The 13979-nt window shown below is 40.6% G+C and overlaps 1 protein-coding gene across 3 annotated transcripts in view; it reads left to right on the top strand.

Annotated features, from left to right (window-relative positions):
• The window catches only part of LOC129185822 (membrane-associated guanylate kinase, WW and PDZ domain-containing protein 3-like), a 154415-nt gene that overhangs the window by 88391 nt on the left and 52045 nt on the right, over positions 1-13979 (top strand). For 2 of the 3 annotated variants that reach the window (XM_054783295.1, XM_054783297.1), the window contains exon 2: positions 13327-13443. In XM_054783295.1, coding sequence (XP_054639270.1) covers positions 13327-13443 — 117 coding nt within the window. Of the gene's footprint in view, positions 1-13095; positions 13210-13326; positions 13444-13979 lie in introns of those variants that run through there. The other variant, XM_054783296.1, reaches the window with a different exon arrangement.

The raw sequence follows: 13979 nt of genomic DNA, 5'->3' as shown, positions 1-13979 counted from the left end.
CCATAAACATAGTACCATAATTCGATGAAAATACTGTATAAACACTAAAAATAAACTAAATTAAATTAGAACAAAGCTGCAGGCCCCACACGCCCCACCTACAGTAAATTTAAATAATATATTCAAGTCATCATAAATGCTACAATTAACGCCTCAATTTAATTAGCCTTGGAGTATCCTATTGTCACCGGGGACGTGGGCTACAAAAGCAAGTAACCACCAGAGCCTCTAATTAGCACCAAAAACATTGCCATCTACAGCTGTGTCTGTAGGCAACCTGGTGTGTTTTTTTTTTAACCCCCAAGATGCAGTAGCTGCATTTAAAGTATCGTAAGCGGTCAGCATCCAGCAGCTTTATCTATCTCTGCAGGCGCTTGAAAATGTTTGCTGTGGCTCCTCGGCTGTTGGTGTGAAACCCATGCGTGTTATACTTGCCGTACAGTTGTTTACAATGAATTCATCAGCGCCGTTAACGCTAGCTCCTAACCGCTATTACAACACTGGTTCTGTTGCTGCTGTGTTGCATGTTAATAAATGTCCATGCTGTCAAAAAGAGCTGTGTTTTCCTTTCCACCTTTTCATGCACTCCAAGTCATTATTAAAGTTAAAAAATGGACTTATTGTGTTAAATGTCTCTCTTCAGTCATCACCTGCTTCCAGTTTAACGCCCCGTCCTCTCTGCGGTTTACGTGAATAAACGCCCTGTGTATAATTGTACTTAGAGCATTTATGGTAAATTTACTTGTTTGTCAGCGTATTTAACATACTTGGAGTGCCTACAGCCATACATCCTAAATCATATAACATACAAACCCATTGAAAAAACAATAAAAAGGATGAAATGAACTCCTGAAAAGTGACGTCACATGCACTCTCTTTTTCTTCTTTTTGTTTTTTGTTTTGCGAGATGCCTGCTGTCCCCAAATGATGCCCATCTCACTTCGCCACAAGCATATCATGGGGCGTTGCACGTGTACAATGGCGACCGTCCCTTCTGCCTCTTACAGCAAAACGGCTGAAATTTTTCCCGCTTCCACACACCGACAGCTCTTTGCAGCTTGACTCCGATGCGAAGATGAATCCGATATTTGTCTTATCGTTCCCTCGCGGCTGGAAGGATTAATGGCAGAGCGCCTCTCGACAGCCGTCTTAGGTTAAAGATGACTCAGCGCCTTGCCTCCTTTTTTTTTTGCAGACTCATTGAATGCCTGAAGAATTGAGTTGCTGCAGCGGTGCACGTACTTTGTTGTTTAGGTGGGGTTAAGAGATGCTTTTCACACATGTGTAAAGTGCTCCATTATGGGTAACGGACTGTGCAAATTTTTGTCACTGTGTTCTTCCATCTCATTTCTCCGTCTAACGCTTCTGTTGCAACACTCGTGTTCAATAATTTAACCAGGTTTATACACTGCATAAAAAACTAAACAAAAAAAAAAACACAACTTCACTTTTACGTACATCCGACTCGGTGGCAAACTCGTACATATCTCGCTTCAGTTGTGCTTGTTTTTGAGATATAACGTAAAAACGCACCTTACACCTAGCTAGACACGCTGTCACATGCTCTTGTGTACTTGTGCATGTAGAATAGGGAAAGTGTTTTCCTGGTTTGTAGTCGCACAGCTACTTTTTTACAGTGGAATCTCTCCAGTCAAACACGAGTTGTTTCAGGGTGTTGGTCCTATTGTTCCCATGGGAAATAATGGAAATTTAATTAGTGGGCTCCACAGTCAAACTGTTGCCATCATAAAACCTTTATTAACTGTCCAGGCAATGTTGTAAGATGTTTTAACACAGTCATTCACAGTAAAAAGAGCTTTGCCTCTGGAAAATCCTACAGTAAATTGTGTGCTCACCGTAGGACGAATGTGCACGGGGAAACTACTGCGTATGACTGTGAGGTGAGTCGTTTCCCATAAGCACCTTACCTATCATTATTGTCAACTTGCTTTCGCCATATTGTACGGAGCAGCCAGGACACAGACCTGCTCACCGCGTTCCCTACATTCCATTTCTTATGGTCGTCATCACACTTTTGCTGTTTGCCATCATTGGTACCCTTCTGTTGGAGCGTCCCGTATGAATCTACAAAAAGTCCAAAGAAAAACCAAATATTCTCTGTGGAGTTGATCCTTTTAACTTGATGGTGGGAAATTGTTAGCACTGGGAGGATTTTGTGTTATGTTCTTCCAATAGCTATGCAGCAGATGGCAGTTTTACAAACTTTAACATAGATGGGCAATTTCTTGACAGGTGTGACACTCCTGTCAACACACGTCTACATCACCTGAGAGAGAGTGATATAGAGCCGTGGGTCATTTGGTACCGGGCCGCACAGAAAGAACAAATAATTTCCATTATTTCATTTTTTTAATGTTTTATTTTGAAAAGTGTCTGGATTCTCTCTGTTACATCCGTCTCACTTGACTCATGTCCATTGTGCGTGTGCTATCTTTATATCATGCCGCACAGATAGACTACTAGTGTATTTTTACCATTTTTCTTTCACCTCATATTTGGTGTCAAATGCTGATACTATGTGGGAATTCATAAAGGTAAGTTTTGATGACTTATTGAGTGCTAATGTACACATTTGTCTCAAGTTAATTCATGCTAGCGCACTGCCTTTTTACCACACACGTCAAACAGCGATGTAATAATCTCTCTGGAAAAACTTGGCTGGAACTTGAACTGGTGGATGGTGGGTCGGCATTCATTTTGTGCTTTTAATTTGATGTTATTCATGTCTTAGTTTTACACAATACATAATAAATAAGATAAATTAGATCGCTATAATGTACGAACCTGCCCCCTGGTCCCCGGGAGATTTGTGGGAACACAAGCCGGTCCGTGGGTCAAAAAAGGTTGGGGACCACTGATGTAGAGTATATTTTTAACACCATCAAGTGCATACACAACTGAAATAATACAAATAACAGCTTAAGCGTGTGTGAAATTCCAAATTGTTTGACTTTAGAGGGCTTCGTTGTGCATGCCAAGTTCCCCTGCAGTATGCTGGTGTCGCCGTCTGTTTAGTTTGTCTAATGTGACCTTTACCTTAAAGGAGGAAGGTCATCCCTCTGTGTACAGTGGTGATGGATAGGGAGATGGCGGTGAGGCTGGGAGGGAAGCATATGGTTAGTTAACTTTAATGCGCGGGCAGATGTCTCACTGCGTATACTTGTAAAAAGCACTGGGCTGGAAATGTGTCACGCTCCACTTATACAAAGGAAACCATGTATGGTAGTCTTTATCATGCAGGTTGGCTGTGACCTGCACATGTGGCTTAGTGTCAGTTCACTCTTCATTGTTTGGCCGACGCAGTCAGTGCATGTGTGACTCACAGAAACAAAAGAGATATTTATGAAGCCCTAGCAACATCCCAAACATGAATGTAATCATGCGTCTTTTGACTTCATCCTTTTAAGCTGCTTATTTGCCCAATCTCTCTCTCCTGCTTTAAAAAAGAGGTGAAATTAAGTGTGTGTTGAGCGTGCGAGACGCCTGCCAGTTCGGTTTTATCGGTCAGTCGATTGCGGCGGCGCATCCGGCGAGGGGAGCAGCTTCACCGGATGCGCCGACCGTAATGGCATGCCACTTACATAAGTGAAGAGAATCCATCTGACGGTGCTGCGTGAGGTGTGAGATTATAAACGAGGCTTATGGCACTCCGATGTGGCGCTCTCCGCCCCCTGAGCCAAGGCTCGATGCAGTGTACTTGTCACTCAAAAGGCGGCCTAGGGCCATTTTTGTCCCAAAAGATGGCCATGGTTGGCCGCAGGGGTTAGACCAGGATAGAGGAGGTGTGGGAAGGACAGGCGAGAGTGATGAGAGCGGGAGGCCAGGGGCTGAGTGTAGACCCCGGCAAGGAGGACATTACTGCGTCATGCTGCCAGTAGTAGTTGGTTGTTAGCCAAGCATCTACCTGCATAGCTTTGCAGGGACAACTCAACATTAAGAGATTTTAAGGTCCTGCTGTGTAAAAATTTGATTGAAAGCTTTGGATGCATGCAATATTCATGCTGATTTGTGTTGTCTTTGTTGTTTGCTGTTGTCATGCCTAAATCCACATGTCCACAGCATAAACACGTTCTCTCTGATTATGACATGATAGGACATTTTTATTACTACCAGTGGCCCCCTGTTGGTTCTTTGAGAGAATGCGCGTTTAATGCTCAGCACTGGCAAGAAGACAAATGGTACAAAGTAATCACATAAAAATAGTGAAATGCAAGAAAGTTGTAATATTTTGAGAAAAAAGCCATAGTCCTCCTACTATTTTTGGGGAAAAATGTTTTAATATGAAGTGAAATATGTTACGAGAATATAGTTTTAGCTTGTTGGGGTTTTTTTTCTCCAAGAAAGGAGAGATAGTCTTCCTGCAATAAAACCAGGTTTTGTTTTTTTTTGTTTTTTTAGCGAAAAAAAGTCACTTTAGTTAAAGAAGTCATCGTGTTACATGTACCATATACAGTAGCGGGGGGGTTACATACGAAAGTCTGTGTGAGTAACTGAGATGCCCATTAAAATGTCTATTTTTTGACACATGGCTCGTACTTTCTGCCTAGTACGATAACCAGGACAAAAGAATTTTTGGCAATCATTTTTGCTGAAAACCAAATCCTACGTTAACCAGGGTGTACAAAAACCGAGGTGCCACAGTATTAGATTAGATTGAGCTTCAGAACCCTTGCGCATCTCTCTTCAATATGCCTGACACAGTTGATAAAGTCATTTTAAGTATAAAATGTACAGGTACTCACCACAAATGAACGATAGCATGAGGTGATTGATGAACAGATGGAATCGGAGTCATGGTGTAGAAGTTGAGTCAACAAATAAAAGTGAGGACAGCCCTCGCTAGGGACAGTAATATAGAAATGACACTAGTACAGTCGTCCTTCGTTTATTGCGGTTAATTGGTTCCACAACATAAGCAGATGGAGGAAAAGGGTGCTGTTTGGTTGTGTTGAATGGTACATGTAGAGACTGATGGTGAATATACTGTATATTCAACAAATCAGACAGCTTAGGAATGTTTTTATGCTAGCTGGAATGTTCGGAAAAGTCAGTATTCAATGACTTACAACGCAATTTGCATGTGGCAAAAGGCCAAAGCAGGATTTGCATTTTCAAAAATTGCTGTATTCATTTGGACACCTCTGACAGTGGGTTTGTGTGTATTACACAACGCAGAGGCCACTTTCTTTGTGTCCTCATGCAAATTGGACAGCATTCCTCCCTCTGGCCTCACTCTTTTTTTCCAATAAGCCAAGTGTGCTGCAAGCTGCTACAGACCTGATGACATACAGTATTCCCTTTTTGAAGTGGACGCTTAATTAAGTGACAGGCAGATGACCGAGATAATGAACACCCAGTGGATGTCGCACCCGCCGCAGGGGAGATTTCCCCTGAATGATGTCCTGTAATAGACACCGGGCTTTTGCTCACTTTTCACTCCATAAGAAAAAATACATTATTGTAATTAGGTCCTGGAGAGGCCTTTTTCACTTATTTCAATATCTTCAAAAACATCAGCCAACTTAACTAATATATGTTGTAATACTCCGTAAAACTAACAGTTTAATATTTCTTTAAATAATTCTAAAAGTAATGCTCTATTATGAACATTCTTGTTTATAAAAAAAAATAACAATTTAAACTTCCCCCAAAAATAACTCTACAGGCATATTTGCTCAGATATATGGAAAATGAAGTTGTAATTTTACTTGCAACAATCATGATATTGCATGATAAAGCTTCCCAAGAAAAAAGGTAACTGCAAAGAAAACTAGTTTGTTTTTAACAAGTGCCTATCAATATCCAAAGTAATGCAGCAGTACATATAACATAGCTGTATCTTCGAGCGGGTGACAAAATTTGATTTGATTTTCTTCCTCAAAACGTTATTCTTGTAATTGTAGGACTTCATTTTGAGGAGGTTAGTTCTGAGCCTCAGGCTTTGAAGCAGAGTGAGATGTCTGTGTTACGGATGCCTGCCTTTGCACGGTGGAAAGGGGGTTCCCTCGGGTGACGCTGCTCTTGTGGGCCACACCTCTACTCTGGTTTCCATGGAAATTAGAGGTGGCCATTATAATCTATGCATCCATTAACCGATTAAGTGTGCTGTTGATTGTCTGGAATTGAATGTGATGGAAGCACAATTGAGTGCAATACTTGGCTGCAGCCAGCAGAGGCGCTGTTGATTAAGTGTCAGTTTGCTGTCTAAAGAAGACGCAATACAGTATGTCAGCTTTGTGATGTTGGACTCCAATATTCTCCCATCCCATCAAACGCAACATTCCATTAACACATTTTTAATTTTCCCCTTAATCGAGCCAGGAAGTAACGTACGAGCATATTCAATTAGAAGCCGTCTGCTATCCATGGTCCAGCTTGCACGATATCTCTCATTTTCAACAACAGAGACATTCTTTTAATGTCAGTTGTGGAATCATACATGAATAATTAAAAACATCTGGCTTAGTTAAGGAGGCGAGGAAATGAGATGTTATTTTAGTCAGAGATGTGTGGACCAAAGCTCTCTTATGTAACGATTCCCTCATTGTTAAACAGCGTGTGTTGGTTTCCAGGCTCGGGCCTCTGGGACAAACGCTCCAAACGAGTCCATTTCTGACGGGCACAGCACAACAGTCCATCCATTGAGTTTGCTGTCAGTGAAAGATGAGGCCCGGTACAATAGCAGCGTTATCTGCGGGGGAAGGAGGAGGAAGAGGGGCCGAGTGCACTTGTGTGACGTGACAGGCTCACTAACGGTTCCTGACAGGACACCGCAAACACAAACGACACACACTACTCGCACACAACAGATTGCAGGGGTGCTATTTGTGTTTTTAGCGGAGCAGCGTGCATGTGCCACGCTCTTGCAGTCACTTTTTGACAACTTAGGACTGTCAGCTACTCTTTACTGCGGCGCCACGTTGCACAACCAAGTGTGCGTGGATCTGTCTACAGCACGTGTCACACTCAAGGCCCGCGGGCCAAATATCATTTTATTTGACCCGCGGAGCTGTTTGGGAAATAGCTTAAATAAGTTCACCCTTATCTCAGACCTTATCAAACAACATGCTTACGATGATCTGTGCAATGATGTCATTTAGTCTATGTCAAGTATTCTTGTAGCGTTATTGAAATTAATTGTCCATAGTATTATACATAGCACTAATTGCACAATCATTGCGACTAAATTCAGAGCCAAAGTAACAATAGTTTAACTGTACATGACTAAAAACATCACCACTTTAAAACTATTACAACAAAATAACACCTTAAAGACGCATGACACAATCAAAAATGATCATTTTAGCTATACAGAAATAATATAGAGTAGTCAGTATGCAGCTTGTGTACATAATGTATTATGTATATGTTTTACTCCAAACATTTGAAGCTTTCATTTTGCAGGTTTCACTGTAATTGCTTTTGATCACAGGAATCTTTGTTTTGAATTTCCAGAGCTTTTGTATAGCATTAGCATCCAAATCATGTTTTACTGTTTTACTGCCATGAAACAATAGCCTTGTGTTATGTAGGCCGTTGATAAGATATGCCTCATACAGTATTTTCAAGTTCTACCCCATGATATTAATATTATTTGTCAATACAGTAATCCCTCGTTTACCGCAGTTAATTTTTTCCAGACCCAACCGTAAGTGAATTTCTGCTAAGTAGGATTCTTTATTTATAAATAGAATATTTTCGTAGTTAGAGCATAGCAAACCTTCTAAACATGGGTTTTAACTTTGTGAGCCCTTTGGACATGAAATAACACCCATATAGTCACTGGTATTACAGTGTTCCCTCATTTATCATGGGGGATAGGTTCCCGAAATAGCCCGCAATGAGTGAAATCCGCAAAGTACGTAGCCAACTTTATTTGTTCGCAATTGTTATATATGTTTTAAGGCTGTAAAACCCTTCACAATACACTTTATACACTTTTCTCAGACCGGCACACATTTCCTCACATTTCTCTCTTGTTCAAACACTCTCAAAGTTCAAATTTTGTTTGAATTTTAATGATTAATCTCTTGGACACAAGAAATAATTAAGCGATTATTAAGTATTCACTCCTATGACGTGCCCCGTCCCAGCACCGTTCGGCTGTAGCGTTTTTGTATCCTTGTTAAAACATATTGCTCCTGTTGTAGTATTTTACTCCTCCTGGTAGTCTAAGATTCATTTAGAGTATTCCATAATGGCGCACTAGCAAACAGGAAACAGGGCAGAGGTGCACAAAGGAGATTGATTAACAATGGTCTACAGCCAATCAGAACGCAGAACACAATGGGCGGGTTCTCCCTTAGCCAATCAGGACTGTTGTGGCTCTATATTTAGCTGGCTGGTGGCGGAATCTTTACTCCAGCGGCACACGTCGTCAACTCTCACATGAGTATACACCCTCTACTGGTAGCAGTAGTAAATACAATAACAGACACATACAACAGAGCACGGATAGATTGCTCTAATACACCACAAGGACGCAGAAAAAAATATGCAAAATTGCACTTAAAAAAACCTGTGAATCCGCGAAAAATGAACCGCGATGTAACGAGGGAGCACTGTACTTATATTACCCAGTCTAGTAAATTTGATCAGAGAAAATAAGCCATTTAAGACATAAATACAACCCGTGCTCGTGTGTGTTGCACAATGGGCAACAAACAAATGTGTTCTGGATGTGTGGAGGACAGGAAGTGAGGATAGGGCTCAGAGTTCAGTTTTAGCTTGGCATGGGTTACCACCACAACAGTAGCCCGTGTTCTTATTATGATTATTGGTTATTAGTTGTTGTTAGTGTGCCTGTTGTGAGATAATTCAAACCTGCCATGAAGGCCTTTTGTTCTGGCAATCAAGTCTGCCACTTGTATGTCACCCAGTGACCAGTGTAAAATACCACATATCACAATATGAATGCGCCTTCTTAATGTCTTATATTTTTGTATTTTAGTTAATTTAGTCATTTTTATGATTGAAAATGCTTAATTTAGGCAAAAAAAGTTAATCCAATTTGCTTTAATATGCATATTTAAGCATATTAATAGGCTGTATTCAACCACGAAACAGCATGATTTATTATTTTATTTTGTCTCCTGTTTTTCCTCCACTTGGCCTTTTTGGTGAACTATGTAAATGGGGAATGACAAGTAGAGAAGACGAAAGCAGTGTGCCGCAAAACTAGCCACATTTACTTTAAAAAATTCTTTTTGCACAGCGACATTCTAATTAAACTTTACAACTGTAAATCTCTTTGCTTTTATCACATAAAGTGTAAACAGGATTGGTAAATAAATCTTATATTGCAAATATGTTTTGTTATTTGAAGAAATTAAGCAAGGTCTATTTGGCTTTTTGCAATATTCATTTTTAGTAATTAGAAACACTGAGTAACTCTTATGCACATGTATTCTTTGGCATACCAGACTGATATACACTATTGATATTTCATTTATTTTAATTCTAAAACTAATATCATTGATTTTTGATTGCAACCACCTAACTTCAAGCCAGCACTTGATTAACAATGATGGTACACTATTGTGCCAGTCCACAATGTTCTCCACCTCTTGCCCAAAGGCAGCTGGAATAGGCTCCAGCATACCTAGTGAGAACAACCGGTACAAAAATTGGATAGAGTATGCCATTGTTCATTACGCACATAACAGTTAGAACAGAAGGGGGATAATTACACAGAACACTAACCATACTATGTGCCCTGCGATTGGCTGGCGACCAGTCTAGGGTCAACTGGGATAGGCTCCAGCATACCCTTGCGATCCTAATTAGGATTAGCGGCATAGAGAGTGGATGGATGGATGGACTAACCATACTAATGAATAGAAGATGATTAGAAGAGAAGAGAAAACAGGTAAGTAAATACACACAGGGCAACTACCAATACTCCATGGAATGACAAAAAAGTAATTACATAAGTACATAAGTAATTACATACTTAAACACGTTATTTAATACTAACAACTATTTACAGCGCAGTGCAGCAAAGCATGATGGGATGCAGCATGTGATGGGTTTGCACTTGATTTGACTTTTTGGAATAAAATTTACTCCCATGTTTAGAAAGAAGTACAATATAGAAAAAAACAGATTAATAGTAGAATTCTAGCAACTGTTACACTTACTATACAATTCTTTATGTTGTATAGTTAAATCACGTATTAATACGTACAGCATGTTAAATGATAAAAGTTAATAAACACTGAGTCCTAATTTTACGATGTAAAAAATTATGTAGTTTTATCAAGTAAAATTGAGTACACCGAAAAGTCATTTTTTTCAGTGAGGAAAAAAGCTGGAACTATTAATACTGCACTTCAGCCAAAAAGGAACTTTCATTACCTAAAAGTAAAATAATAATTCAGACTGTTCAAACTGTTACTGTTACTTTTTTTTTTTTTTTTAATGTTTTTATTTGAGAGATGTATTTATTGCCTTCAGTTTGCAGTTTTTTATGTTTCATTTCATTTCTGAAATGCGGCGTTATTTTACGGCAGTCTTTTTTGACCTCTTGGATGAGTCGTCGCTGCGCTCTGGGGGTAATTTTGCTTGGCCGGCCACTCCTGGGAAGGTTCACCGCTGTTCCATGTTTTCGCCATTTGTGGATAATGGCTCTCACTGGGTGATTCACTGGAGTCCCAAAGCTTTGGAAATGGCTTTATAACCTTTTCCAGACTGTTAGATCTCAATTAATCTCAGTTATGTTTTAACAAGGAAGGCAATAGCTTTTTCACACAGGGCCGTGCAGGTTTGGATTTTCTCCCTTTAATAATAAAAAGTTTTATTTAAAAACTGCATTTTGTGTTCAATTATGTAGTCATTGACTGATATTTAAATTTGCTTGATGATCTCAAACATTCAAGTGTGACGGACATGCAAAAAAATTCGACGTATTGCATTTTGTTCCCTAACTGTGCTGAGAATCAACCAAAGCGTGACCTTAAAACTGTGGTACGTGCCGATCCATGATTATACGTACCATTAGACCCCAGCTGTTTACGGAGGAATACCCAAAAGTGCGGCCGTGACCTCTTTTACAAGTTTCAGTTCAAGTGATGTTTGTACAATAACCTTTTTTTTGTAAATTGAGGCTGAAGTGTTCATGAAAGATGTCAAGAGTGACGCAGCAGGGTTTGATGACACATGTTTAACTCCGCTGCTCTTAAGATGCGAAATGTCTCTTGTGGACAGAAAATAGTTCATGAAAAGGAGTCCTTAGCTTCACATCAACCTTTCATGAATTCCCCTTTGGGGCGCTTCCGGAATTATGCTATGAGACGGGGAAATTTTTAGCAGTTTGAAGCGGACTTTGTTGAAGGAATGGATGAAAGCATATGTGCGACACGGAGTTGAAACAGCTTTGTTTCCCCATGAACTCCCACGTGTGCGAGCTCAATCGGAACAAAGAGGGAAATTCTGGGCCAGCGTTGCAATGAAGTTGCCAGATTGGGCCTCGATCTGTTTGTTGGCTTGACCAGCTGTGATGAAGGTCTCTGCGGACAGCCAGACAGACCTTCTGCCTCCCCTTTTCCCTTTTTTGGGCGGGAGGAACGGTGGCCTCACAGGGACGTCTGCATGTAAAGCTGCGTCAAATGGCGTTAAAGCCCTTGGACGAGAGGGACACTTTGTTTTGAGTGAATGACGGCCTCCGAAAGTTGGAGCTCCAACTCAAAATAATAGGATTGCTGTCACAATAATGGCCTGTTTTGGTTTATATAGCAAGATGAGGAGGGAGAAAGAGGATTTGAAGGTTGAGAAAGCTTACAGAACTATTCCCAGAACTCATCATTATTCTATCTGCTGTGTTTTCATCAGCACATACAGTACAGCTACAGTAGCAAGATATTCTTTTAAGTCTGTCTAAGATGCCTTGATGGCATCATGGAGGAGTCACGCTGAGCAATGTTTGGTCTGAGAGGGGAAGAGAAGAAGAATAGGGATTGAGAAATGGCAACCCCCAAAAAAAAGACAGAAAAAAAGTGAGTGCGTCTGTGAAGTGGAGCGCTTCAAAGTCGGCTGTCTCGCTCCTGTCAGGAGACGCTGAAACAGGGCGAGCCGGCGCTGAAGATCTCCTCCTGTTTTCCAAACTCCTCATCACCATATTTCTGAAGAAGACGCTCTGTCTTCAGTCAGAAGCCGCTGACGCCGACGCCTCGCAAAACTTTGCGCCAACTTGCTTTGTTTTCTCAAAAAGAGTTCTAAGTTTTATGCAGTTCATGTGGTGCTTTACGGCTGTTGTGGTGTACATCATTGGTGGAAAGTTTGTCAGGCGGGCTTGCGGTTGATGAGGCCGCAAAGACAATTTATCGCGGTAGTAGACCTGCTTAATGTACGTTTATACTGTAATTGCTCTGATCAATTGCAGTCTCCTATAGTAACCAAGGTTGTGGTCTACGAAAGCAAATAACCACTGAGGTCTCTAATTAATACAGTGGCGTTAACAGCAATAGTTGTAGGCAACCTCTTGATGGAGTTAATTAAATCCCCAAGATGGTAGCTGCTTATGTAGTCTCATGAGTGGTCAGCACCCAGGAGCTTTTTCTACCTCTGCATGCGCTTTAAATGTGCTTGCACTACTAAGGTGTTGGTGTGTACACATGTCGTACTGTTGTTTACAGTGAACCCATCAGTGGTATGAATGCTGGCTGAGAAGTTTGTTCCTTAACACTACTACAACATTGGTTCTCTTCCGACTGTTGTGTGCAATATACTTCAGAGGGAGCAACATTTTCCTTTCCGTATCCTCATGAACTCCGAATCATTATTAAAGTGAAAAAATGAACTTGTTGTTTATGAGTTTCACATTTTTGAAATGCTGCTATTGTTAAGTGTCAGACTACCACTTTGTTGTCTTCTACATCACTCAGAATGATAAAATGAAACGGTACAACGACGAGGAAAGAACAGGTGGCCACGATTTACGTCATGTCACTACCACGTTGTTATCCTGTTGACTTCATCCAATCAGAATGCCCATCGTGATTAACCGAGGGACATTTCTTTCACAGGATTAGTGTTGATAAAACAGATATTTTCACCTGACCTACATGTATTTTAGATCCACCTTCTATCATTGTAAGTTGTGCCTGCACTAAATAGAACACCCTGGTATATCATTTTAAGAACTGCATTGGTTTTTTAATAAAGTAAGCCATGCAGAAAGGAACTCACTCAGTAAGTGTGATCATTTTGATTGGACGACATCACTTGGATTGATTTTTCTTTTTAGTCGGTGAACTCTTGCCATGTGGTATTGACCGCTTCATGTGTCTGTCTCTTCTGCTGCTGCAGGCAAAGTATTGAACACGGACCTGCGCCACTACCTCAGTCTGCAGTTTCAGAAGGGCTCGCTGGACCACAAGCTCCAGCAGATCATACGGGACAACCTCTACCTGCGCACCATCCCGTGTAAGTACACCATGAAGCACTTTAATGCGCCACAATGGTCCTCCATCATCATTTTGCAAAATCATTTCAGCATGCTTTTTTTTCAATCTACTTCAGGAACAATAATATATACAGTAAAGTCAACTTGGATATACATCACATTAGTCAATGTACAGCTTGTATAGGTTGCTTGTATAAGTCAAGACACTGCTTCAGTATGTCAAAGTACGTGCTAGAATTCATGTTTCCCCTCAAAGAACGCAGCTCCCCAGTGCTGATGGCATTCATGCTGCCCCAGACCACGACATGACCACCACCATGCTATATGTACTACTATATATGGTATACTATACTAATACTATAGCATGTTTATGTCCAAAGTATGGCCCGGGGGCCATATGAAGCCTGCAGCTTGTTTTTTACTAGCACTCGGCCTATGGAAATAAAATTAAACCAAAAAAACCCCCAGCAAAAATGGAAAAACAGAATAAAAGAGAATAATATGAAATGTAGATACTAATAAGTAATAATAAAACAAGACCTTATCTTTAAGTGGC

Source organism: Dunckerocampus dactyliophorus, chromosome 8, assembly GCF_027744805.1.
Source record: "Dunckerocampus dactyliophorus isolate RoL2022-P2 chromosome 8, RoL_Ddac_1.1, whole genome shotgun sequence".
In the NCBI taxonomy this organism is placed as follows: domain Eukaryota; kingdom Metazoa; phylum Chordata; class Actinopteri; order Syngnathiformes; family Syngnathidae; genus Dunckerocampus; species Dunckerocampus dactyliophorus.
This window is presented reverse-complemented; position numbering and strand designations above follow the sequence as displayed.